This window comes from Elgaria multicarinata, chromosome 1 (assembly GCF_023053635.1).
Source record: "Elgaria multicarinata webbii isolate HBS135686 ecotype San Diego chromosome 1, rElgMul1.1.pri, whole genome shotgun sequence".
In the NCBI taxonomy this organism is placed as follows: Eukaryota; Metazoa; Chordata; class Lepidosauria; order Squamata; family Anguidae; genus Elgaria; species Elgaria multicarinata.
This window is the reverse complement of record NC_086171.1, coordinates 34,650,402-34,676,649: the sequence shown is the minus strand read 5'-3', so window position 1 is coordinate 34,676,649 and position 26,248 is coordinate 34,650,402. Positions and strand designations below refer to the sequence as shown.

Genomic DNA, 26,248 nt, shown 5'->3' with positions numbered 1-26,248 from the left:
CTTTCCATAGCAGTTTGTCTTCAAAGTACTTTATAAATCACTTGTAAGCCAAGGTATAATATCATCCCTCTTTTACATAAAGAGTAACTATTAAATAAACTACATGAAGATTAGACAGAAGACTATTAAGTGTTATCTCATACAGGGTTTTTTGTCTTTCCCCCCATGCTTTCCTCACCATAGGTCAAAACAAGGATTTTGCATGCTCTAGCAACAGGTACAGGGAGGTGGGAAGGAATGGGATGGGGCAAACCTTGTATACATCCTTTTTCAGAGCTGATCTCTGAATTAAATATAAAATCCCTAATAAACAGATCTGGACACCACAATACTTTTGTAGCATCTCAAGTTTTGATCTTCCACAACATTCTGTACCTTTAAGTTATAGCTTCTCTGTCCATCTCCCAAAACCAATGGATATAGGAAGAAGTCTGCAAAATCATGAATTCCACCCTAGCTCAGATTCCTATAGGTCTAGATATAAGGTCTAATGTGACCACTCTGGGAGTTCCCTTAGTATGTTTGTTCCAAACGTATGCACCCCCTCCAAGTATGAACTATTTTTTAAAAAAAGAATGGTTTGCATATTGTTCAGCAGAAGCTCGCCATACAGAGTGATGACTGGTTGCCCCCTCCCTTGTGGTATCACCACTAAACCTTCTTCCCAATCCTCCCAATGCAGCTTTACATCTTTAAAAAGTCTCCTTTGTTAATTAATAAGGTGATGAATAAACAATTATACTCATGAATGTTCATGCAGCACTTAAACATTTTTCTTATTTTCAGACAATGTTCCTGAAGCATGGGGGAGGGGCAAGACTGATAGAGAAGCCAGCATGGATGCATCCATACCAGTCACTTCAGTTGCAAAGCTAGGCTCACACCATGGCTGAGAGACATGCTGGGTTCGCACAATTGCTGCAGCCCATCATGGTTTATTTAAGACACAGTGGATTGCAGCATGTACAAGAGGCTGTTGTAAATATTCAAACTGCAGCAGGTGGTCACTGCAGCTTATCATGACATCTGAACCCAGCAAGGGTGGGTTGTTGCTATGATCCTCCTTTCCTATGACACCTAACTTGGCCCTAAATGTTAATTAATTATTCCTCCAGATTTTATTGCCTCGTGATTCAGACTGAAGCCGATATAACTGAGAACAGTGATTTCATATTTTTGGCTTGTACACTGTTTTGTTTTGTTTTATCTTAGGTTTTAATTCCTCCTTTAATTTTTTCCCCATGGCAGAATAGTAGTAAGAAACCAAGAATATGGTGAACGTCTGGTAATGATCTGTTTGAAATCAGTGTAAAAAAAAAAAAAAGGACTGATTTTTATGTTGTAAAATGAAGATCAGGTAACATCCTTATAGTTTCACTGTTTAGAACACTGCCTTTCTCCTTTAAACCATGGAAGATAATACAGTGTTCCAGCTGTCTCAAACACATTGCTTTTTTCAAAGGATGCTCCTGTAACAAACTGAAGAAGCAGAATCCAGATATAGTGTGATCTAAATACAGTGTGTTGCTCACTTGTTTTTTACTTACTACAGATCTACATTTACACTATATTTCTAGAATATTTTCCTATCTTGTTCTTTACTTATATGATTACTATTCTCATTGCTGCAAACATTCTACATATCACAGTATCCATGTGTTTCAAAAAGCCCCTCAGTGGAAAGGCCCACAGTGTGCTTTTATACAGGCTTATTTCAGGATTTCTCCTCTTTATTCTTCAACCCCAACACTCCTCAGTGCCTGTCTCCACAGCAACATACAATAATGTTGGCGAGTGGTGTCATCCCAGCACTTTTCCCCACCAAAGAGCTCCATTGCATAGATTATTTATGAATTCATGTGACATCCACAGCATCACTGAAATACCTCTCGGACAAATTCTCACTTTCCAATAGCTTCAAAGAATGACATCTTCAGTCAGTGCCTCACTACTGAAAACCTGAGTTTCAAAAAAAGCTAAGCAAAAAAGCACCAGAGGCAAATGGCACCATTAATTACTTCCTACAGCTACTCTGACATTTCACCATAGCAGACACACCTGTTGTCTTATCCCATACATTCTGGATTACTGCTGACTTTATATAGATAGTTATGATACTTCATATATCCCACAAAACTAAACCAATCCATGGGGTTGTATCCAATGCTAGCCCTAGTTATAGTAAACCAACTGAAATGAATGGAACTTAAGTTAGACAAGCATTGGATACAACCATTCTATGCCTGTTACATTAGAATAATTGAACTTTATAGGCTGCGTTCAAATCCTATGGTTGAATATGCTTTCTGTCATTAACTCTTGCAACAATCACATAAGATTGCAAAACTGAAGAGAAATATACGCTGGCCTCAGCCACTGCCTGGAGGACTAAGTTCACCAGGCGATTGCACCTCATTTCCCAGGAAGAATATTACAAAGTGATGAAGACTAGCCTGACCTAGGGATGTTCGAGCTCACCAAGATTCTCTGAACATCTTGTTAGTGCTCATTTCTCCTCAATTTGCAGTAATATTTGCAATAATTATTTGTTTTGTGCTAACAGGAAAATTCTGCAAAACAAACAGCAATCGAACGTGAAAGTTGTGCAAACAATTCCTAAATTTGCACAAATTTCCAAAATTCTGCAAATTTCCCCCATAAACTGAACCATGGGTGATTTAAAATCTGTGCACCTTGAAAATTTTCACATTTTGAGAATTTTTGGATTTTGCAAACATGAAAGCAAGATCAAGAAATTGCAAACATTTTCAGAGACAAGGCTCTCCCATTCATGTTCAGGATTGTGACTGGATGATTTGAGTGATTTGCAAACTGAAATTAAATCCTCATATAGCCCTAACCATTGGCAAGAGAATAAGCAGTTGCTTTGAACCCGTTTCCCTACTTCCTGCTTGAAAGAATACCTCACTCCAATGAACAGTTTCCCTAGAGCTGCAAAGCTGAAGTAGGGATGGCAGAAGAATTCATTCAGAGGGCTAGGAGCGCTGAGCTTTTGGCAGTTCAGCCCCCCGGACTGTGGCTCACTTCTCTGCGAGCTGGTCCAACTCAACCTGTGTGAGTCAGGCCAGCTCACAGACGTCCACTGCCAGCAAAACCCCTCACGCTCTCCTTTGCTGATGCTGATCGACAAGGAGAGTGTGACTGGTTGCACACAGCAGCAATAGCAACAGGGCAAGAGATGGAAGTGAAACACCATAGCGCTCCCATCCTGCTCTCACCCTGCTGCAGCCACAGCTTCCACTGAACAACCACCCCTCACTCTGCTGGTGTCCGGCACAAATTATGGAGGTCATTTGCGCAAATTTATCAGCACCAAAAAAAAACCTCGCACAAGTCCCCGGAATTCCAGGAAACCCTCCCTGCTCAGTTCACAAATGCAAACAAGCCTGGGGGAGCGGGGAAATCTGGCAAGTACCAAAAGGTCTGGATTTCCCTGTGACAGCTATCTCTAAGCTGAAGGGAAGGCTACTCTGGCCTCTGGTAGCAGCCAGAGAATTAAGAGCTACTGGATTGTAGGGTGGGGGGGCAATACTTGCAATGCATTGTATGATCAAACAGCAGTGGATACATCTTCTAAATAAATAAGTAAAGGTAGGCTAGTGGTATATATCACAAATTGGGATTGGAGGGAAGGGAACTGAGAGAGAGTGGGTTGCCCAGGGCTATCTAGCCAGTTCATACCTGAGATTTCAGTCAGGGACTCCTGCTAAAAGATATACCAAAAGCCAAATTCTGACCTTGAGTGTCAACTGAAAGGCACAATGATTGTAAGCAGTCCTGACTAAAGCCTCCTCTATTTCAGAAGCTATTTTTATTTAATTTTATTTACAGCCTTACACAAATAGCAAAATCTAATAGCACAGAGATATACACACATTAAAAAGAACATTACCTTAAGAGAGGCTTTGTTACCCTTTATCCTTGAATACAAATTTGGAGTTGGAGACTGGGAGATAATATCCAAGTAGGCAAGGTATTGCTGAGGAGACTTGACAAAGTTCACATCTTTTCCCATGTCTACATTCCTATTGCTATCAGGATTCTGCTTTGAGCTCCTGGATGTCACAATCAAGAGAAAAATAAATAAAATAGTCAGTAGACTCAAACATTAACCAACACCTTCACTTTTAAAATGTATAGTAACTAGCTGTGTACAACTAGGTATGAGTGCATGGAGGGAAATAAGCACTAAAAGACTAGGAAAATGTCATATTTTAGCCAAATGCCACTATCTCAATTCCCCTTTTTTAAGATGTTTCAAAAGTACCAGTTTTTTGGCTGAAAGAAAAGTAATGGACATTCTTAAAATTAAGGGAGAAAGCTTTGCAGAATGCCTTGAAGAGACACATTCCTAATTTTAAAAGCATGATTTCAGCATTTAGTCTACAGTCTGAATAAAACTGACTTGAGTACCATGTTTGGGCAGAAAAGTAGGATATAAATTCATTTTAAAAATGAATAATAATAAAATAAAGATGTGTTGTTTTACCCCCAATGGCAGGGCCTTTATTAAGTACATCCATCTAGAAACTATATTTCCAGAAGCCATTACACACACACACACGGGCCAAAACACAAACTGATATTTTAAAAAGTGGCTTAGTTGGAAGAGACTACTGCTATTCTTCGTCTCTGTGATGAGAATTTTTATGACAGCTCATGGCCTCTATCTTTTAGTCATTCTGTTTTCACTGTATTTCCCCTGCCCTAGGAAATTTATCAACACTGGAGGAGAAACCCTGTAGAACCAAGAGGCTCTTACATCTCTGAATGCAGAGTCATTTGTACCATGCAGTGAAACACAAAGTCGTGCTTCTTGGGACACAAGATGTTGCTGGTCATTATCTCTATAAAAGCTTTCCTACCCCCATTAAAACCTGGTGAGGCACCCCTGCTCTGGACTCCATTTTTTAAATCAGTTATAGCATGGAACAGGGCCTTCTCTGGTGTAGTCCCATTCTTTTGCACTGTTCCCCTGCCCTCTACTAAGGGAAGTCTACCAAAGCTAATTCCATTTTCAGAGAAAGATGGTTTATGTATTTTTGTACAAATAAAATGAATAAATAATTCCAAGACATGAAAATCTGTTAGAAAAAGAAGCCAGAGAAGAAACAAGTTCTCTATAGTATGCACTTGGAAAGTAAAGGTGCCAAGAAAAAAAAAGTTTTCCAATCAGTCTGTCAATGGTATTTACACATCTCATTTTTCACCATCCACTGGTCTTCAGGATTTTGGGGTTTTGCAAATATCCCATAATCATCATAAACTTCATTATGATACATAAAACGTACAAACATTTACCTTGGTAAATCAGGGTCCTCTGACGAGAATGTTTCAGAGTGCCAGTCATGGATCTTATGGAGATTTGAGAGTTCATGGGCAATAACATGCTGTGTATAATCATCTTGCCATGTAAAACCTGAACAGTTGAAAAAAATACTGTTTGAGAAACTTGGCACATACTAGTATTGTATTACACAATAAACTATAATGAATAGAAGTTTCAACTGCTCCAAGCTTTTTAAAGAAACTTTCTACTTGTTCTTAAAGAAAAGCTACAGGGCTCCCTTTTCCTGCAAATCATTGTGCTAATCAGACCTTTCTAAATACTGTGCTGTGCTGAAGTACGGATGCTTTTAAAATGCTCTCTTCCAAGAAGACAGTGGGTGTTATGATGAGGTTTAAAAAGGAGATTATACTTAATGGAATTTTAGTGTTTCTTAGTCACTGACGGGGCTATAAACCAGCTTTACTTTGTAATAGGGTTATTTTTGTTTAGTTACAGAGAAGAACTATTTGACAATAACTAAGCCAGAAATAAAAGACACAAATGTTCAAAACTGAATAGTGGTATGTAATGGAAAGTAACTTTCAGAAGGTGATTGGTATCTCACCACTCTCACAATATATTCCAAATATTGCCGCTGTTATGTGCCCTGCTTAGGAAAATATAGGAACACCTGGGTATAGATAATACTGATCAAGTGAAAACTGTTCTAATGGGATCTAGCATATTATATCTGGGGACCAATTTGTGTTTTCTTTACACTTAACTGTTACAATAGAGAGCTTTAAACAAGGGCAAGGTGTCGTTGTGGAAGCAAATTCCATGCAATTATGCATTAATTACACGCACTACTGATCACCTAGTAATTATATTTAGAATAATGATACAATCCCAAGAATAATTGTTAGATTCGAAAATGTTATGATTAACACTTTTAGTTTATATAGGCTTACCACCTGGAATTATCTATAATTATTTAGTATCTATATATCACCTTGTAATTATTGACATTTTGCTTGCTCCACCACACTTCACACAGTAAAATATTATTCATTGATACAGATATTGTTGGGCTAATTTTATTTGTTCAATTAATCTGAAGAACACATCCATCACTGCACTAAAATTGCCACCATTCCTTTTCATAGCACTACAAGAGCACCCCAGACTTCCTCGAAATGTGTCCGATTCAGTGGGGTGTGTTTTGTGTGATGAAACGACCTTTATACACACAGTACAACGGCAACAGCCATACTGGTGGCATTATAAAATGCAAGCACCCATAAGAAGATTTGAAGCATCCACTTCTGTTCAGCTAGCTGCAGTTTGTTCTTTTGTCCGTTTAGTTTCAACTATGTTTTATCCAACCTAGCTAGGTCTAAATCTGGCTTGTTTAAAAAAATAAATAAAAACAGTTTGAAGCTGGCTTGTTCAGAAAAACCATAGTTAAACTAACAAACCACAGCTTGCCCTTGTTTGGACAAAATGATAAACTTCTGCTACTTGTAAACAGTTATGTCTATTTTCCTTTTTAATTAACTCTAAAACAAGGATCCTTTGTCAATGTGCTTGGAATCTGGTAGGTTGGATGCTCAGGTAGGAGGGTAGAAAAACACCTGACAATGTCATTCAGTTGGATGGAAAACAAAGTTACAAGCAGAAGAAAAGACAGACCTCCATTTAAATCAATAAAAAAAAACCCTCAAAAAAGAAGGTAAAATGAAAATGATTGCAATTTAAACAAAAGGAAAGGAAAATGACACACACCCTGGCCGCATTTTCTTCCAAATATGTGTGCTTCATGTTTAAGTATTATTCCACAAATGTAATGTACCTTTAAAATATAGTGGGTTTAGATGTGTCACTGTAATGGTATTGCCAGGATTAACATTACTATAAAATGGTATCATTTTTTCTCCCCTTTCTTGTTTTGAAGAACTCAGGTTTGTGTGTGTGGAGTTTTATTCTCACAACAGGCTCATGAAGTAGGTTAGGCTGATAGGGCTCATCTACACCAAGCAGGATCTTCCACTATGAAAGCAGCATATAAAAGGCAGGAGCCACACCAAGCAGCATATAGCAGTATGAAACCGATATACAGTATGTCTAAATGGGACCCAACAGTTGTCAGTGCACTTCAGTACTGCTATAAAGCAGTAGTGTGGCTCCTGCCTTTTATATACCACTTTCATAGTGGAATATCCTGCTTGGTGTAGATGAGCCCAGTGTCTGCTCCAAATTCACCCATAGAGCTTCAGGGCTAAGCAGAGATTTGAACCAAGGCCTTCCTGAGAATCAAGCCACAATACAACACTGGATGTACTGTTGCTTTAAACTTCTATCCCCCACCCAATACATCTGCAGGAAACAAGTAGATAGAAAAATCTAGGTAAAAGTATCTAAATGCTTGCATTTTTTAAGTACACATTTTAAGAATTAAATATAAGATTATTAATCTGCACAAAAGTAATCCTTTTTAAGGTGATAAACTATTTCCATAAACATCTATTTCTGACAGTTCAATCTCCAACACTAACAATGCCTAAAAAACGATCATTGTTTCATTTTGTGGGGAGAGGGGGAAAGCTTATTGACACAGTGCTCAGTAGAACAGTTTACACAACTCCACTAATACCAAGCTGACAACTGTAATCAAAATTAAGGCTTGAAAACAGCAAATGACGCTATTTGGCAATTTCCTGCTCCATTGTCTATGCTACCACACCTAGTGGCTTGCTTCTGGCCCACAACTCAATTATAACAATTTAACACCGATGGCTGAGCAGGATCACAGTGGTTCCGCTGTACACATATTATTTCCATGTCACTAATGTGGAACTGTACGGTGGGACACACAACTACCAATTAACTATCCCTGCTGGAGGTCTGCCTACACTGTATATATTCCAACTGGGAATTCCCATAGAAGGGCAATGAAAAACCACACTCTTGCATTGTGGAATCTAGTAGTTAAGACAATGGTTATGACAAGTTATTAATTGTAACAAAAAAGAAAGATACGTTGAAATTTTGCATTATTAAGTACTGATGCTAAGGAAAGAAGATTAGTTTGAAAAAGCAAAGAATTTCTATTTTAAAGGAACACTTTCCCTCTTGGTATGTGCATGCGTATTAGAAAATGAAGTTGCACAGAGATGGACAGTTTTGTCTCACTGGATGGGCCAGTGTGACAGGTCAAATTTGGACCATGGTGAGACCCCATCCTTTTCTGAGGGCATGTAGAGGGCATTTTCAATCCCCTATTTTGAAGAGGAAATGTAAAAATGTCTTATGTTTAGCCTTTTCTAGTAAACAAGATGCTTTGGATTATATTCGTATAAAATGTCAGCTTCTTAGGTGACAGTAACACACTTACTGCTTGAGAAGAGAAATGTACAAATATACTCTGTTCAGATTCTTACTATGTCTATCAAACTTCTGGGCTTTAGATCATCAGAATGTACCTTAAAAATTTCAGTACCCTGTCAGCAAGTGAGGAAGACCTGAGCCTAAATTCTAAAATCAAAAACACTTCGATTTAAAGAATTAAGGGAGACAGAAATTCACTCATGTACCAAAAAACATGGAAACTGTTAAGACATCTGGCATCCCATATATTGTGCTCCCTTATATCTTAGCTTCCATGCAACTAAATTTTCCATTGGTATTTCATTCCTAAACCATTGCTGGCCTAAACTTTCCGAAGTGCTGGTCCAAGCAGAGATGGAGCACCATTTAGGCTCTGCTTCAGGCAGCAAAACATTTTAGGCTGGCATTGCTTCCTGACTTCTGTGTCACTTTATGATGACACAGACAACAACCCTCATACTCATTTGGCCCCAATTATATGTCTTCTCTGTATTTTCCATTTATCAACCTTTCTGAACCCACACCATATACAATCCTATTACTAATGCAGGTCATTCTAACCCAAATGAAGGCATATAGGAAAAGCAGATGCATAAGCACTTAATAGGATGACATAAGCATTTGACCCACACCCACATACAAAGCATATGACACAACCATGCATGGACACAAACCACTTCACACAAACCCTCAACACTGCCACTCCCTTTCTGAGCAGCCGCAAGCTTTCTCATTTTGCCATCTGAGGATCTCGTCCACATAAATAAACTACCCACACTAAATAATCAAACAATTCATTTACACCTAGACTGCTATTAATTTTTTTTAAAAAAAATGATACAGATGTTTGAATCCCATGGATGAAATCATAAACACACTGCAATCACACTGTTCCATGAATTAATTGTTTGGACCCATAAAGCTTTTAACCCATATCCACAGGAAAAATCAATAATGTAAGATGATATGCTTTGTCTTTGAACTATTCCCCCTAACCTCCCACTTCTTCAACTTGCTATTTGATTTCAGTGAGGAAACCCTGGATTGTGGTTCTCAGAGAATTGCAGCCTCCATGCCATGTGTGTTGCAAATTGTTAATGCTTCTGTTAGCTGTCAGAATGTCTGCAGAATTGTGTGTGATTGGCTTTCTTCTTTTGTTTTTCACAACAAACAGGTCAACATATAGATGTGACTTTCTGCAGGCTGCCTTCCCATATTCCCTAGAGAAACAACATTCACTCTCATCTCCAGTCCCCATTTTCAGAGCTTAAGAACAACAAACCCAGTTCACATGTTTTAATGGAGAACTTTCTCAAAACAAACAAACAAAATCTCTTTTCTGTGTTTGCTATTTATGTATACACTAAAAATATGGCTTTTCTTGTGATGAATTTTACCATTGTTTAATATTTTCCAGCAGCAGTACTCTAATGCAACCCTCAGCACAGGCTGAAGGCTACAATAATAATTATGGAGAAGCTGCCCATCCTCCATTATAGAGGTCAACTGATAAATAGGAATGGTATTTACACAGGATTACATGGAGAGGATGAACATGTAGGATGCAAAGTGGATCTGGATAACAAGACATTTTGAACAACCAAGCTGCAGATAATAGGAAATTCTGCTGTATACTGTTAGAATTCCTTTTAGTTTATACTGTGCTGCCTCATATAAATTCTTTTTTCACTTTGGCACAATATCTGCCAGCTTTATTTTACGGGTAACAGAAGGGTCCTGCACATAATTTTTCAGAATAACTGAGTTACCACTCTGCATAAAATTATCCTAGTTTGAAATACTGACCTTTGCATATGGTGCTTTTGCATTCATTCGGGAAAGACAGAAAAGGTGTGCATCCTCCATGAGCTTGCTTATTTAGTTTATGAGAAGTAAAGATAGGCAGGTAGATTCAAGTTCAACCCAAAAAGCTTTTGCACCCTTCAAACAGTAAGGTCAAAGACTTGGAAAGTCTCAAGGAGGCTTTTAAAAGTTTGACATAATGCTCAAAGGTAAAAAGCCAGCCCTCTTCTGGCTGCAGCAGGATTCAGCTATAAGCAACTGTCAGAATGAAGGCAGGAGCCTGTGGTTGTACCAGGAAGGCACAGCCAGGAAAACCAATGCTGTTCAGGCAAACTGGAAGCCTTTTCTGGACCTTAATGTCTTGGAAGGCCCGATAACCACCCTCAGTGAACAGGGCCAGTCAAGATCTGAGAATGCTTCACTGCCCAGGAAGATACTTCAAACTGTAATTCTAGTTACAACCCCAGAACATAGGAAGCTGCCTTATACTGAGTCAAACAGTGGGTCCATCTAGCCAGTATTATCAACACTGACTGGCTCTCCAGAGTTTCAGGCAGGAATCTTTCCAGTCCCACTTGAGAGATGCTGGGGATCAAAACCAGGACATTCTGCATGCAAAGCATGTGTCCTACCACTGTGCCGTGCCCTGTTTGCAAGGGCCAGTTGAACACGGAACAGAGGATTCCTGGCTCTTGGTAGGTTGCTACCCTTTCCCTTCTCCACAAGGCCAAAGAAACATCCACCTTGGGAACAGAGGACATGGTAGCAGCCAGTGGAGGCCTTCAATAGAGGCTGTCCATCCAGCTAGAAATGACATACAAGATATCATTTCCAGCCAGCCCAGGCCATAATTCCCTAGCAGAAAAGGTGCTGTGTCTGTCATTTCCAGTTACTGTCCTGACTTCGCTTTAGCACACTCTAAATGCAGTAGAATCAGCAAACACTTGAGCCTACAGATGGTTAGCCACTGGAGCTCAGGCTACAACAGAGGTGGTCTAAATCCAGGCAGAAGTCAGGGGTAGTCAAGATAATAAGCAAGAGGTCAAACAAGGTAAATTAGTCAGGTACTTTACGCAGTCCAGACGCAGGGTCATTAGGCAGTCCAAAAGGTGAGGAAACAGAGCATTAAACACAGGGCATAGTTTAGGCTGGATAAACAAGGTTGTTCCAAGATTTACTGGGCTTCTAGTGAAGGCTTAAAAGACCAAAGCCTGCTGAACCCCACCGAGAGCTCAGCTGCAGTAGTCAGAGCTCCCTTTCCAGAGCCTTACTCATTAGGAGCTGCTTACTCCTGAGACCTTTTCTGGACATGAGCACTCCTTTACACAGGGTTCTACTTGTCTGTTGCTTGAGGCGACTACACTCCCAAGGTTCAGGGGGTTGCTCAGCTTCTGCCTCAGAGGCAGAATCCCTTTCTCCGGACAGGGATGGCCCTGCAACCATCTCCCCTGAGAGTTCAGGCTCCTGTGACTGTGGTTGGCGTCCCTGGTCCAGAGTGTTGGGGCTTCTGAGGGCTCGAGCTCTTCCTCTGACGAGGACTCTTCCAGTGGGGCATGACAGCCTCCAGTCTTTATTGGAGTCCTCCACCAGCTGCTACTTTCTAAGCTGAGGTGTGGGTGGCCTTGGGAGAGAAGGTAGGGTAGCAGCCAGCAGAGGGCTGGGGGTGGTAAGCAGAATCAAAGGGCTCCTTAAGCCTGGCTGTGTCCATCCTCATTCTGCTCACAACAGTTCTAGCAGGGATGCTTGCATATTTAAGAATCCCGTAACTAATTCTCACTCCTAACAAAAAGCTTGTCCACCCTGCCCTTATTGTGTAGTATGATATTCTTGTTTCCAAATAAACACCATGTGGTCAGCAGGTTCCACCTGGCATCTTTAGACAATAGCCATTTGTTTTAGGAAGCACATTTAGCAGGCTGCAACAATATGTTCCAGCATATCCCTGGTGTGAATGTGTTAGTCAAGACTGTGGCTGAAGGGGTGAAAAAAATAGTATAAAATACAGGAGTCTCTGCTCTAACTTGTCTCATGTGCAGGTGGCTGTCAACTGAATCCACCATAAGAAATCATTTGAGCTATGTTTGTTTACATTCACCCATGCATGTAGCACAGTATTAAAAAAATTAAATTGCTTCATATTCAATAGTAAAAGACAGCACAATGTATATTGCTTTTTTAAACCTGAAGAGTTCATAGCCAATCATCTACTGATTGAAGTCCCCTTCATTGTCAATTAAAAGGGGTTCTATCTTTAAAAGCAGCCTAAAATCATTTAAAAGAAACAAACAAACAAATACATTTTATTTTCTTTAAATTCTGTGCATGGTTACATGGCAGGTAAGGCACAATCTCTCCCTTTTGATGATGTTGATTTATTGAGTTGTACTAATACTTTGTCATGAGATTGCTCCATCAAATCCCTAGATAACTGCTTCATTTCTAGATTCTTTATTGGTTTTCAACCAGCTATTCCAACTGAGTATTAAGAATAAAATAGGCCAGTTTATAGATGTTTACACCAACAGCACAAAGATTATTTAAGATAAATTCCAAGTGCACACTGTCAACTCTATGGCAAGCTGACCTGACTGCAATTATATGCCAATTTAATTAGATGTAAGGCCCATCAAACTCATTGGGACTTAATTTCAATAATTATACATAGGATAGAACTGCAAATCACTGACTACTTGGGCAATGTTTATAAAGGGCCACCCATATGTTCAAACATTCTTGTTTCTATCAACTTTGGTTGGCCTAGGGTCATTACAAAGCACACACAATTTCAAAAGTGATATCCATTGGCCAAACTGTAATGTACCTGAGTGGACCATGACCATTAGAAGCACATCACAGGTGTAGATACTGAAGATCTTGGGCACACTTAAGAGACAGTTATGTGTGCCTGTCTCATTAAAATCAATGGCACATAAGGATCCTTAACAACATTTAATTGTACATGCCGTTTTTTAGAAGCAAGTAATGAACTCTAAAGCTGATGATTAAACTGCATCTCTGAGACCAAGTTGTAGAGGGATCAATTAAGCAAAAGCCCAGAAAGGAGTCCAACAAAAGCCCCAACAGAATCCAAAACCGGTCAGAAGCATAGTCTAGACCAGGGGTGCAGAGCCTCAGGCATGGGGTTTCAGTCTGGCCCTCTAGGATTCCTCAGAAAGCCAAGCTCTGTTCCCCTGGCACCATCCGTTTTCCCCCAACCAGCAATTATTCAGTGGTTTCCTGGGTTTTGTTCATGTGTTTTTTTCCATTATAAAGGGTTGAAATCTCTCTCCTAAGGCTTAGATACTGGCAGCAAGAGCTTTAAGCTAAATATGCTGGTATTTGGGGGTATTTTGGACTAGCCCCTTTTGCCTTCAGCCTTGTCCACCACAAGAATGCAGCCCCAGAGAGCTTCTCTAAAATAGAATTTGGCCATCAGGTTGAAAAGGTTTTGCACCCCTAATCTACACAACCAAAGTGTCCACTCTAAGGTGTCCATTCCAAAGCATGCTGAAGAGAGCAAACAGTCCAAAAGAGCTCAAAGCCAGGCAATAGCTTAAAGCCATTGCTTACAAAAACAAAAGTAGGGAGCAGACAGGAAAACAGAGCTACGGGCTATCAAAGGCTACCAGCCCTGATGGTTATGTGCTGCCTCCACTATCCAAGGCAGTAAGCCTGTGTGCACCAGTTGCTGGGGAACATGGGTGGGAGGGTGCTGTTGCACCATGTCTGCTTTGTTGGTCCCTGTTTGACAACTGGTTGGCCCATTGTATGAACAGAGTGCTGGACTAGATGGACCCTCGGTCTGATCCAGCGTGGCACTTCTTATGTTCTTACAGGAGCTATTAACCAGACTATGACAGCCTCTTCCTATTTCAATTAAATAGGGTTTCTGGAAAGGTTGAAATCCTGCCAGCATAGGTGCATCAAATGGGAGTGTATCTTGACAGTGTGGATGACAAGAGCTACTGCATTTAAAGATTAGTGCACATTTCTGTCCTGTATCTGTTGACTCCTGCTAGTGATAAAAGGACTATCTGACCTGTTTGCTATCAATAGAGCTTACCCACAACAGTTGCCCTGAGCAGGGTGCCCATATACACTAGCTGTTCAAATTCCTCTTCAGCCAAATACATTGACCCTGGTTTATATTGTTAAGTATATCAAGGAACAGGGGTCTGCTGCCATGAAATCAGTCTTGAAGCTGAAATTTGAGCCATATGATGTTGCAGAAATCAGAGGAACATAAATTAATACAGATATCCCAGTCACCAAGGTATATAATACTTTGAGATAAGTACTGCATGTAGATGCAAGTTCTGTCCTGTCCCTCCACTGACTTCCCCCTTCCTAATATTTCTCCGTCATGAACTTTCCTTATCATGACCTAGGAACAACTACTAGACAAACACACAAATAAAATCCAGGTGTATAAACAGGTGCAGGTGTAATTCAATCTTTGTGCCCCCTTCTGCGCTATGAGATTGCCAACAATGAAGCTAATTAGCACCATTTGGTGTGGTGGCCTTTGATGTGGGCACTAGTTTATGAAATGGACTGAGGCCACTGGCTTATTTCAAGCATTTTATTAAAATAAAATGAAAATTTGGCACAGGCTGCAAATCTAACAGGCTATTTCAAAAACATACAGCTTAGAAACAAAGCCAAACATCTTCAGAAAAGGAATTTATCACTGCCAAAATATAAACACACAGACAAGTTTATATATTTACTTATTCAGTAATGACTTGCATGTTCTCAAGAACATTTGAAGCCATATAATGCAGCAGATTTTAGTCAAAAGAAAGCAAATCCTCTATTGTGTATTGGTTGACATGCAGAAAACTGGTGCAACACTGACCAGGCTAGAGATTTTAATTTATTAACTTTATATATTTGTATTTATTTATTTATTTTATTTAAGGATTTTTATGCCGCCATTCAGCCAAAAAAGGCTCTCATGGCGGCTTACAAAAGTATTTCTTGACAGTCCCTGCCCACAGGCTTACAATCTAAAAAACATGACACAAAAGGAAAGGGGATTGGGATGGAGGAGGAGGAGGGGGGAACTACATAAATAAATAAATAAATTTTAATTTATTAACTTTATATATTTGTATTTGATATCTCCAAGCTGGGAGAGTGGGCATCCAAAATGGCAGATGCTGTTCAATGTAAGCAAATGTAAGATGATGCATGTTGGGGCAAAAAATACTTGAAGCCAACTTCAAGTATAACCTGATGGGATCTGAGCTGGCAGTGACCGAACAAGAAAGAGATCTTGAGATTGTGGTGGACAGCTCGATGAAAATGTCCACCAGTGTGCGGCCGCTGTAAAGAAGGCAAACTCCATGTTAGGCATTATAAGAAAAGGAATTGAGAATAAAACGGCCAGTATCATACAGCTCCTTCATCATTTTAGTTGCCCTTTTCTGCACTTTTTCCAGCTCTATAATATCCTCTTTTAGGTGTGGTGACCAGAACAGTACACAGTATTCTAAGTGTGGTCACACCATAGATTTGTATGGTGGAAAAAGTGCAGAAAAGGGCAACTAAAATGATGAAGGGGCTGGAGCATCTCCCCTATGAGGGATGGTTACATCAACTGGGATTGTTTAGCTAGGAAAAAAGGAGGCTAAGGGGAGACATGATCTCCCACCAATCACCATGAAGGTGATTGGTGAGAGATCCAGGACAAATAAAAGGAAGTACTTCTTCACACAGTGCGTAGTTAAATTATGGAACTCACTACTACCACAAGGTGTAGCGATGACCACCAATTTGGAAGGCTTTAAAAGGGGGTTGGATAAATTCCTGGAGGTGAAGGCTATCAATGGCTACTAGCTCTAATGGTATCTCAGTATTAGAGGCAGTAAGCCTGTGTGCACCAGTTGCTGGGGAACATGGGCGGGAGGGTGCTGTTGCAACATGTCCTGCTCGTTCATTCCTGGCCAATGGCTGGTTGGCCACTGTGTGAACAGAGTGCTGCACTAGATGGACCCTTGGTCTGATCCAGCATGGCACTTATGTTCTTACCCCACCCTTTGAAGAAACGTCCCCTGGGTTACTGGAAAATAGGCAACTGATGGAGATTCAGGGACCAACTCTCGCTCTCAAAGTCTTTCCATCTGGCTCTAAGTGTGGCTCCTGATCTCAAGGTCCTGCTGCATGCATACACACTACTATGTACATAAGCCACAAATTGAGACACAAGCAAAGGGCTCTTTCACACACACCCCTTTGCAATGTAAACAGCAAACAAATGGGATGCAGAAAAATACTTTCTGGATTTGTTTATGTTAATGAACATGCTTTCTAGGGGCACATTTGCTTGTCATATGATGACCGTAAATATAATATTTTGCCAGTATTGATGGAAATTTTAAAGCCAACTCACACACATTTAAATGCTATAAGCAGGGCATTATGTCAATTATTACAATGGGTTAAGTCTGAATTTTAGGAGTGACAAAAATGCATAGAACTCTCATAGTGATGTGTATAATTTAATCTTGGATTGCATTTGGAGTCAAAGTCCTTAAAACTGTTTCTATAAGAAGTCCTTGACATGCTCAAGAAATTCTGCCATTCTTCAGCAAAATGCATCTAGTTTGCACTGCATTGTACTATAATTTATCATTCAGAAAAGTATTTTTAATTTCTAGTTGTACATTAGAGGGTTCCCCCCCCCCCCAATAAATACACCTACATTCCATTATACATCATGATGCGGCTGAGCCAAATTAGACTGGCATAGTATGCAAGAGTTGAGCAATAAACATGTTAGCTTTGTACAATGGCTTTCTTAGGGTGTTTCTGCAGTCCAAATTGCCTCCAGCTAAACCACCTATTGCTGGGGGGGGGGGATTGGAATCAACACTCAAAATGGCCCAGTCTGATAGAACAGTCAGTTACCCAACAGCTCTTGGTTTTAAACTTACTGTATAGCAAAGAGCAAGTCAAAATTTGTCAGCCATACTTCATCTAAAAAGAAGGACGTATAATGAGATACCCAACAATCTTGTTTTGAGGATGAACAAAACAAATGAGTGTATAGCTCTGAACAAGTCAAATGATTGTAAAGCTGTTCCATTCTGGCTGAAATAAAGATTCAAATTTCGCAGCTATAATGCATTCCTGGCCTGCCTCTTTATTTTCATCTGTGGTCTCCATGCCACTTTATGTTAATGTTCTGTGCTTGTGCCTAGAATCCATTTCCATATGCTGGGGGGGGGAGCACATCTGGAATATTCACACAATATATCAATTATAGGAAAAGTGTCAACTCTTAATGCTATGATAATTAAGGAGTGCTGCCTTTCACCAATTCTGTTAAGCAGTGGTATTCCTGTGTGGCGTAATAACATAGGAAATCATATGTTTAAACTTCATTGCCAGAGTTCCTGGAACTCTGTTATATAATCAATACATATAAACCCCCAGAATTGATAAAGTTTTCCATTCTCAATAGAAACTCAAATCTTATTTCTGAACTTGAAAACAATTTCTATTTATCAGCTTTATGAAAATGTCAATAATTCACTGTTCTGAATGTCCATCAATTACTCTCTAAAGGAGGATTCTGTTCTCTTTTACAAATCATGGAAATAATTGCAAGAAAAAAACATTGTTTTAATCTCAGTGGTGTAAAATTCCATCATTCTTTGGTGGAAAAATGCCTTCTGGGGTATAATTAGTATCTCTCCAAGGCTACTGCAGCATAAGACATAATGAACTGCCAAATATCTTGAGCTGTAAAGAAAGGCATGTGTATTCTTCTGCTAGAAGAGATGTGTCTATGTGTACCCTGGGGAACCACCTACCCACAATCTGGCTGTCAACTGTATACCTTTGCCACAAAGAGGGGCTCTGCTTTGTCTAAAAAGGGAGATGTATCAGTCTGAGCTTATGCACCACTGAACTGAGGGATGGTTCAAACAATACAGCCCCAATGTGGTGGCTGCCAGAAATGTTATTATCTATGACAATGCTCAATGAGGTGAGCATAATATGTATAAAATCTTACATTGGACCTTAGCATGCAATGCATAGGAGCCAGTTAAGGATTCCAACATCTGCTTCTGGGTAACTAATGCCTTGCTTCAGCATTATGACCCCAAATCATTCCCAACATAGCACAGCAAGGTTCCCAACCACATAACCACACCAATGTCCCTGAACTTTACAGGAGTAGGGATGGGAAGGTTGGCGACAGAAACAGACAGGCACAACCAGACAGAGACATCCAGAGAGAGAGAGAGAGAGAGAGAGAGAGAGAGAGAGAGCGTGCTAGTGGTCTAAAGAGTTGTCTGACTTAGGATTTATCTAAAAAAAAGAATAGTGGCATAATAGGTACAGTGCCATGGTCCTACAAAACTCCCAAGGCCCTACGAACACTTTCGGGCATACAAAAAGATTAAATTCAAATAAAGCTAATTATTGTTTGATTTAGCAGTTCACTCATACAGGAATAGTAAGTCTAATAATAATAATAATAATAATAATAATAATAATAATAATAATAATAATAATAATAATGTAAACTAAACATTACCTTTGCGGCTCTTTTTGTTAGCAAAATCACAAGTTACATCTTCAAATTGCATTTTTTACAAAAGCTCATTCTCAATTAAGTGTAATTCAAGTGAAGACCATGAGACAGAAACAACATGGGACAGAAACAACGAAGACAGTTCCTTATATGTTTCAACTTTGAAAATGAATGCTCTCCTTCACAATGTGCTCCGGAAATGGCAAGATATATTCTAAAAGCAATGTTAATATTTGGAAAACTTGTCACCAACTTGTCCATCATTTCTGCCACAGATTTCCCGGCTATGTACACATGTGTGAACAATAATAATTCATCTGTGAATGCATGTTCAAGTACTGATGCATAGATATTTATTAATGCCCTTGCTCTAGAGGCCACTTTCTTACTGAACATAGACCTATCTACAAGAAAACGAAACCTTTCATTGAGTGTGGCATATGCAGCGCCTCCCAGTCCCAGTCCCAGTCCCAACTCAGACAATCATCCCAGAAGGATACCATGGTTGATGGTATCGAAAGCTGCTGAGAGATCAAGGTGAATCAACAATGTCACACACACACTGTCTTTCTCCTGACATACATCATCATACAGGGAAACTGAACCTGTTTCCAGGCCAAAACCCAACCCGAATTCTGACTGAACTGAATCTAGATAATTAGCCTCTTCGAAGGGTGTCTAGGGCTGGCTTGCAACCACTTGCTCAAGAACCTTGACCAGGAAAGGAACATTTGCCACTGGCCTAATATTATTAAGATTTTCCAGGTCTGGGAGGGGGGTGGCTTCTTCAGGGGTGGTCTCACCACTGCCTCTTTGAGGTGGTCTGCAACAACTCCCTTTCACAAAGAGGCTTTAATCACATCCCTGGCCCAGCCAGCTGTTCCTTCTCTTCCAGTTTGTATAAGTCAAGAGGGTCAAAGATCTAATATGGAACTGGTTGCACAAACTTGTCCAAACCTATCTCAGGAGCCTGCAAATATGAAAATTCCTAGGGTCTAGAATACTTTAATCCGGCCCTGTCTGGAAGCACCCATAGAATGGAGAGTCCCTGAACAGCCATCTCTTTTTTGCAATGGGGATTTTTAATAACAAAAGGATGTTGTGAGAAGTGTTTACCTGAAAATGGACACAGCTGTATGACTTCCCCACTTGACTAGAATAGGATGTCCTGTAAACCTCTGTCTGTACCAGAGAAAATGAAGTACAAAAAACCAAGCAGAAATTTCTGTATCCCACAGGAATTGGAATGGATTGCTCTGCCCCAACACATCCTAGTGAAAGCAAGATTTTACTAAAGCAGTAATTACCTGTTTCAAAAGACATGAATACTACAAGAAATAGCTTCAAAAGTAGCTCCTACAATGCTAGTCTACATCAATACACATGAAGAGTGCTCTTAAGTATCAAGGAAAGGTGATAACTTTCTAGACTATGAAGTACTACCTTATTATCAGACTTTTAATGTGGTAGAACAATTTGAATATAATTTTATTGCCACTTTTGACACTGATGTAAATGCAAGAAGTTTCCCCTCATCTTTAGTCAATCTTAAGTCTAGACTTTACCTGTCTGAATTCCTACAATGTTAATATTAGGCAGAACTAGTAATAGAAAATATCATTTTTAAGAAATCTGTTTAACCAGCTAAACTATGGTAAAAGATGATAGAAAGACACTGAAAAGACTTCCTACCATATTTTAACACTTCACATACTAGTACAGCAGTGCCTACAAAGACAGCAAAGAGATACTGTTCTAAAATAAATTATTAATTTTGATGATGTGAATGAGCACTGCAAAGTATTTACCACATTGTTTGCTTACTTGCTCTTTATATTTAGATAAGAGAAAATTGGTTGTTGTTTTTAAATAATCTGCTGAATGGTTTTCTCTTTGCTGTTTACAGTATTAAACATCTGTTATGGATCAAATACTTTTTCAAGATATGTCACACAGTGATAAGCCCATGACAATCTAATTAGAACAAAGATTAAAATGTACAACTCATTACATATAATATTAAAGCCTACCCATAATGCATGCATTTTAAGATATCTTTCTTTTTTATTTTAGCCTTTTTAAGTCCTCTGTCTCACAAAGATAACTTGCAACTAGCGATGTGTATCAGATTCTGATGAAGCCTGAAGTCTGAACAGAAATGGGCCACTTCAGTCTGGTTCTGTTGCTTTCCAAGGGAAAGGGGGATTTCCTCTGAAGCCAACAAAATCATAGCAACTCAGGAATGAGGCTTTGCTAGTGACTCCTGTTGTTGAGAATTTATGTGTCTCCAAATAGCATCTTTTGGTTTCATTTCTCTAAATGATGATGATGAGCAGGGGGAAGAAGGGAGGGAAGAACTGCAGTTGAGTGACTGACAGGTCCATTTTCTAATCCTAGGGCATGTTTTACAAGGAGCTCCAATCACTGTGCTTTTGTGGAGGGCAAGTATGGGACCATGAGATGGAGGACAAGGATGGGACCATGAGATGGGACCACTAGGCTTCACTATGAAAAAGCCTTAAACTGTTTTTCAATTCCTAGGCCCTATACTTATCCTTTTGAAACACTGTAGGTTTATTGCCTGGGGACACGTCTATTTCATATATTTTGGCAAACAAACAAAAAAAGTAGGGAAGGGGAAGTGATTCATTTCTTTCCCCCAATTTTGACAAAGAGAATGAAATGTTATAGCATTTTTTAAAAAAATTCCCATGGTTGTCAATGGGACTTCCAAACCTTGACTTGGGTTCAGTACCAAGTTGAACTGAACAAACTCCAAATCAATCCAAGCCTAAACCATTTGGCCATTTTTTAAAGTGCCAAACTAGGATCTGAGTCAAAGTTAGGGGGCTGATGCACACCTCTGTATGCAGTCATTCTGATTTCACTACCAGTATGAACAAGTCTGAATATTCATTACAGCACAAGAATTCTTCTGCAACAGTTTTTCTATGACTTAAAAATCTTTATCCATGTATCCATTCTGGTATAAACCTTTTCCCTGCTTCTCATACAAAAAGAAAAGAAAAAAAGAAATGTATTTTAGAAATAAATCTTGCCTTTGCCTATCTCTAGTTAACACTTCATTGTGGAATAATAATGCTCTTTAATCCAATATTGATTACATGTATAAATATTGCAATGCAATATGCAGGCACCAGATGTCACTATAAGTAAAGCACCACAGTAGAATATTGTTGCCAGTAGAAAACATCTTCAGCAAATGAAGTCAGAATGGCGTATTGGTGGTGACGAGTCTTTTAGGGCAGAACGCTTTCTCATTGTGACTGGGGTCCCAGGAAGTAAAAAGCAACCAGAAGAAATACTATTTAGAAAAGTTTGCCATATTTATTAGAGTTAGAGGTCATGTCTGAATCAGAGTAGGCTACAAAAATGTAAAGGTATGTTTGTTTTTTTAACCAGAGGGAGATTACAAACTTGTCTCATAAATGAAATCAGGACTACTTGACAGATTGTTCTTCTTTACAGAAAAACCTAGGGTTTGTGCCTTCTCTTACTGAATCATCAACAGAAAATTGTGTTAGTTTGAATTAGGAACCAACCATAAATACTTACAAAGGGCAATACATCTCTTTAAAATAAAATTTCAACCAATAACATTGAAGTCTTGATGTTGAAAGGTTTGGTTTGCAGGAATTTAAGCCCAACCCAGGCTCATCTACACCAAACAGGATATTGCACTATGAAAGTGGTATATAAAAGGCAGGAGCCACACTACTGCTTTATAGTTGTCAGTGCACTTCAGAACCACTATAAAGTGGTCGTGTAGATCCTGCAGTGCACTTCAGTACTGCTATAAAGCAGTAGTATGGCTCCTGCCTTTTATATACCACTTTCATACTGCTTTCATAGTACAATATCCTGCTTGGTGTAGATGAGCCCTGAGTCTCAAATGGGGCTTGCCTTCCACCCTATCTTGCTATTTCTTTCCTCCTCCATTCCAATCTTCACAAGAAAAAGCGTCTTGCTTGTGAAAAGGGAGGGAGCTCACTATTTGTTCAGGCAGTCAGCTATCCTACTTGCCCAGCCCACTGCTAAAGTGGAAATTATGCTTCCGCACATCTGTATTTCCACTTCAATAACCAAATGAGCAGTTAGAATAGACAGCTTCCCTGACTAGGGAGCTAGGATCCCTCCTGCCAACAGTTTACACACACACACACACAGAGAGAGAGAGAGAGAGAGAGAGAGAGAGAGAGAGGTAGCTCTTTTGCTTTTGTTTCTCTTTGCTTGCATGTGCAAAACCATCTGGATTTTTCAAGCATTCTTTAAGAGTGCTTACAAAGAATGCTCACAACCCCTAGATGCTTTTTGAGATTAATGCATGAGTGTTTGCCCCTCACTACTTGTAGTCAAGTTAAACAAACTGAGCTTGCCCAAGCTCAATTTGCTCCTCACTGTGCTTCAAAGGAATTCCTGTATCTTCCCTATAACTTTCTCCTGTATGTGAAAAAGAGACATAGGGTGGTTTTGAACTAGAAAATGACCAGAGGGAAAAGAGTTAAGTACACACACTCCCTTTGTCAGTCCCTCCTCAGCTCTGGCTCACAGCTTGCCTAGACTGAGTCTGGATTTTTATTTTTATTTTAAAATTGACTGGGGTGGAGAGAAATGGCTCTCCTGTTTAGGGTGACCAGATGAAAAGGAGGTCAGGACTCCTGTATCTTTAACAGTTGCATAGAAAAGGGAATTTCAGCAGGTGTCATTTGTATATATGGAGAACCTGGTGAAATTCTCTTTTCATCACAACAGTTAAAGCTGCAGGAGCTATATTGTGACCAGATTTAAAAGAGGGCAGGGCACCTGCAGCTTTAACTGTGGTGCTGAAGAGGGAATTTCACGAGGTTCTCCATATATACAAATGACACCTGCTGAAATTCCATTTTCAGTATAACTGTTAAAGATACAGGAGCCCTGTTTTCGGTCACCCTATGTAACATGTGGTTTGAGCCTTGCAACAGTACATGTCAGGGAAAAAAACATCTCACACAAGACATCTGTTGTCTCTGATGAAAAATAATTTTACACTTGACACATACAAGGCAGAAAAAAGTGCTATGTGGTATTTAATCACATGTGTACCTACTACCATTGTCATTGCCAGAAATCAGATAGATACAGCTGCCATAGGAAAAAAACAATGCTGCAAATAGATTTGAACCATTTATCTTGGGCAGGGACACACAGGACAAAGCTACCCCATCTTAAAAGTGTATACCAACCCATAGTTTTAAATTTAAAAACCACTTGAAGAGAAGTCTATGGCCTTAGCTAGACCTACCTGCTATCCCGCGGTGGCGGAGGGAAAATCTCACGTTGTGTTTAACGCAAGATCCCTCCTCTGTCTACACATGACACACAACGACCTTAGCAGGAGAGGCGTCACATCCGCCATTTAAATTTTTTTTTTAAAGGACCAGCTCATGCGCTAAAGGTAAGTCCTTTTTAAAATTTGAATTATCTCCCCCGCTCCCCCCACCCTAGCCCCAATGGGTGCAGCGCTCCTCCCGGCTCCTTGTGAGGAATTGCGCAGAGCCGGGTCAACCCACGGCACCTGGCCACACTTTCCGTGGTCTCGGGTTCAGCGCAGGACTGTGGAAAAACCAGGGCCAAAGGGGAGGGCTATAACCTGGGGCAAGGGAGGGATGATCCCTCCCTGAACCTAGGATCCCCTGTGCGTCATGTGGACGCAGAGGGACAATCCTGGGGTTCGCCCCAGGATAAAGCCCCATCTAGCTAAGGCCCCAGAAATAGACGTGAAGTTCTACTTTGAACTGACAGGCCTTTACTGGCGTGGAGGAACTCCACAAGTAAGAATGAACTCTTGAAGAGGCCTGCAAGCTATTTGGGCTTTGCTTACATATGGGACCTGAACAACTGCAATAGTGTGATTTAGTCCCTTTCATGATTCCACTTGCCACACTGACCAGAGCAAGCTATTTGTGTCAACTATCTTCCTACAGTGGTGCAAGCAAGCATCACTGGGGTAGAAAGGGGCATATTAAAAGGCCAGCAGCACACACCGCACATCTGATACCAGAGGCCAATCACTGTTGTAGTCTATACTGATGGCCACACCTTCCCAGCCTCATCTGTCACCCTTGGGTGATGCATATTAATACAATGCCATCTTAAAACATGTCACAATAGAAACCCATTGATATCTCCTACAAGAGTGCTTGAGCTAAATTATATTGGATGCTTTTTATTCCCCTGTCAGTCAATTTGTAGGGATTTATTCTCCTTTCAGAAGTACAAACAAAATGCAACTAAATGTGTCAAATGAGTCAGAAGGTGGTATTTTTAGAGAGAGCTAAACTGCAGAAATATTCCAGATATAGCTTGAAATTTATTACAGGAAAGTTTCAAAAATACACTCTAACAAAAGCCATGAAGATTGTTCACTTCTGATTACACTCATGATATGCTCAATATATGAATTTATTAGATCCAACACAGTTTGCTAGACAAAAAAAGCTTACCTTTGTCTGAAAGTTACCTTTTTTAACATGTGTCTTAGCAATTAGCATGTCATGGATTCACTCTGTCCACACAACAGATGTCAGGCTAATCCACGTGGAATGAAGCAGAAGTGAAGGCACACCCCTAATAAAACGTCTACTGAATATTTGCTTTCACTTCGATGACTAAGTGCTAGTGAATCTTCTTGCATTCAGGCTCGTGGCAACGTGTTAGAGCATAACGTTTACTGAAGCAGCTATTCTTGCCAAGGATATATTGCGTTAATAAATCTTCCAAACAAGCTCTAGTAAATGTCACTTCTGCTTAAATGTTCAGCAGAAATTGGAGACAAGTGACGCTTCTTTTGCCCTTGTGGAGCTTGGGTGTTCGGATGTGAATTCTAATAGAGTTTCTGCCAGAATCAGCCTTAAACGTCTCTCAACTACCTGGTTTGAAACATAGGCAAAACAGTAGGATCAGCCCAAGAAAACTCATCCAAAACAGAACCACCAAACCTTTAAAAAGGCAGAACTTGCAGTAAACATAAAAAATAAATTATCTTGCTCAGTCTCTTGTAGCTGCAGTGATACTTTTTCTTTATGTAATTTTTTTTTTTAAAAAGTGTTATGTGTTGTATTTATCTAAACAGCCTACAGGGGATCTAAAACATTATTATCCTGAAAAGTTCAGGTACACAGCAGTACAAATTGCGTCAGGTCGCACAGGCATTAAACTAT

At 39.8% G+C, this 26,248-nt stretch overlaps 1 protein-coding gene across 1 annotated transcript in view; it reads right to left on the bottom strand.

Annotated features, from left to right (window-relative positions):
* The window catches only part of PTPRN2 (protein tyrosine phosphatase receptor type N2), a 690,139-nt gene that overhangs the window by 470,233 nt on the left and 193,658 nt on the right, over window positions 1-26,248 (bottom strand). The window contains exons 4-5 of the mRNA XM_063147608.1: window positions 5,323-5,440; window positions 3,914-4,076 (exon numbers count right to left, since the gene is read on the bottom strand). Of these exons, the coding sequence (XP_063003678.1) occupies window positions 3,914-4,076; window positions 5,323-5,440 (281 nt within the window). The remainder of the gene's footprint in view (window positions 1-3,913; window positions 4,077-5,322; window positions 5,441-26,248) is intronic.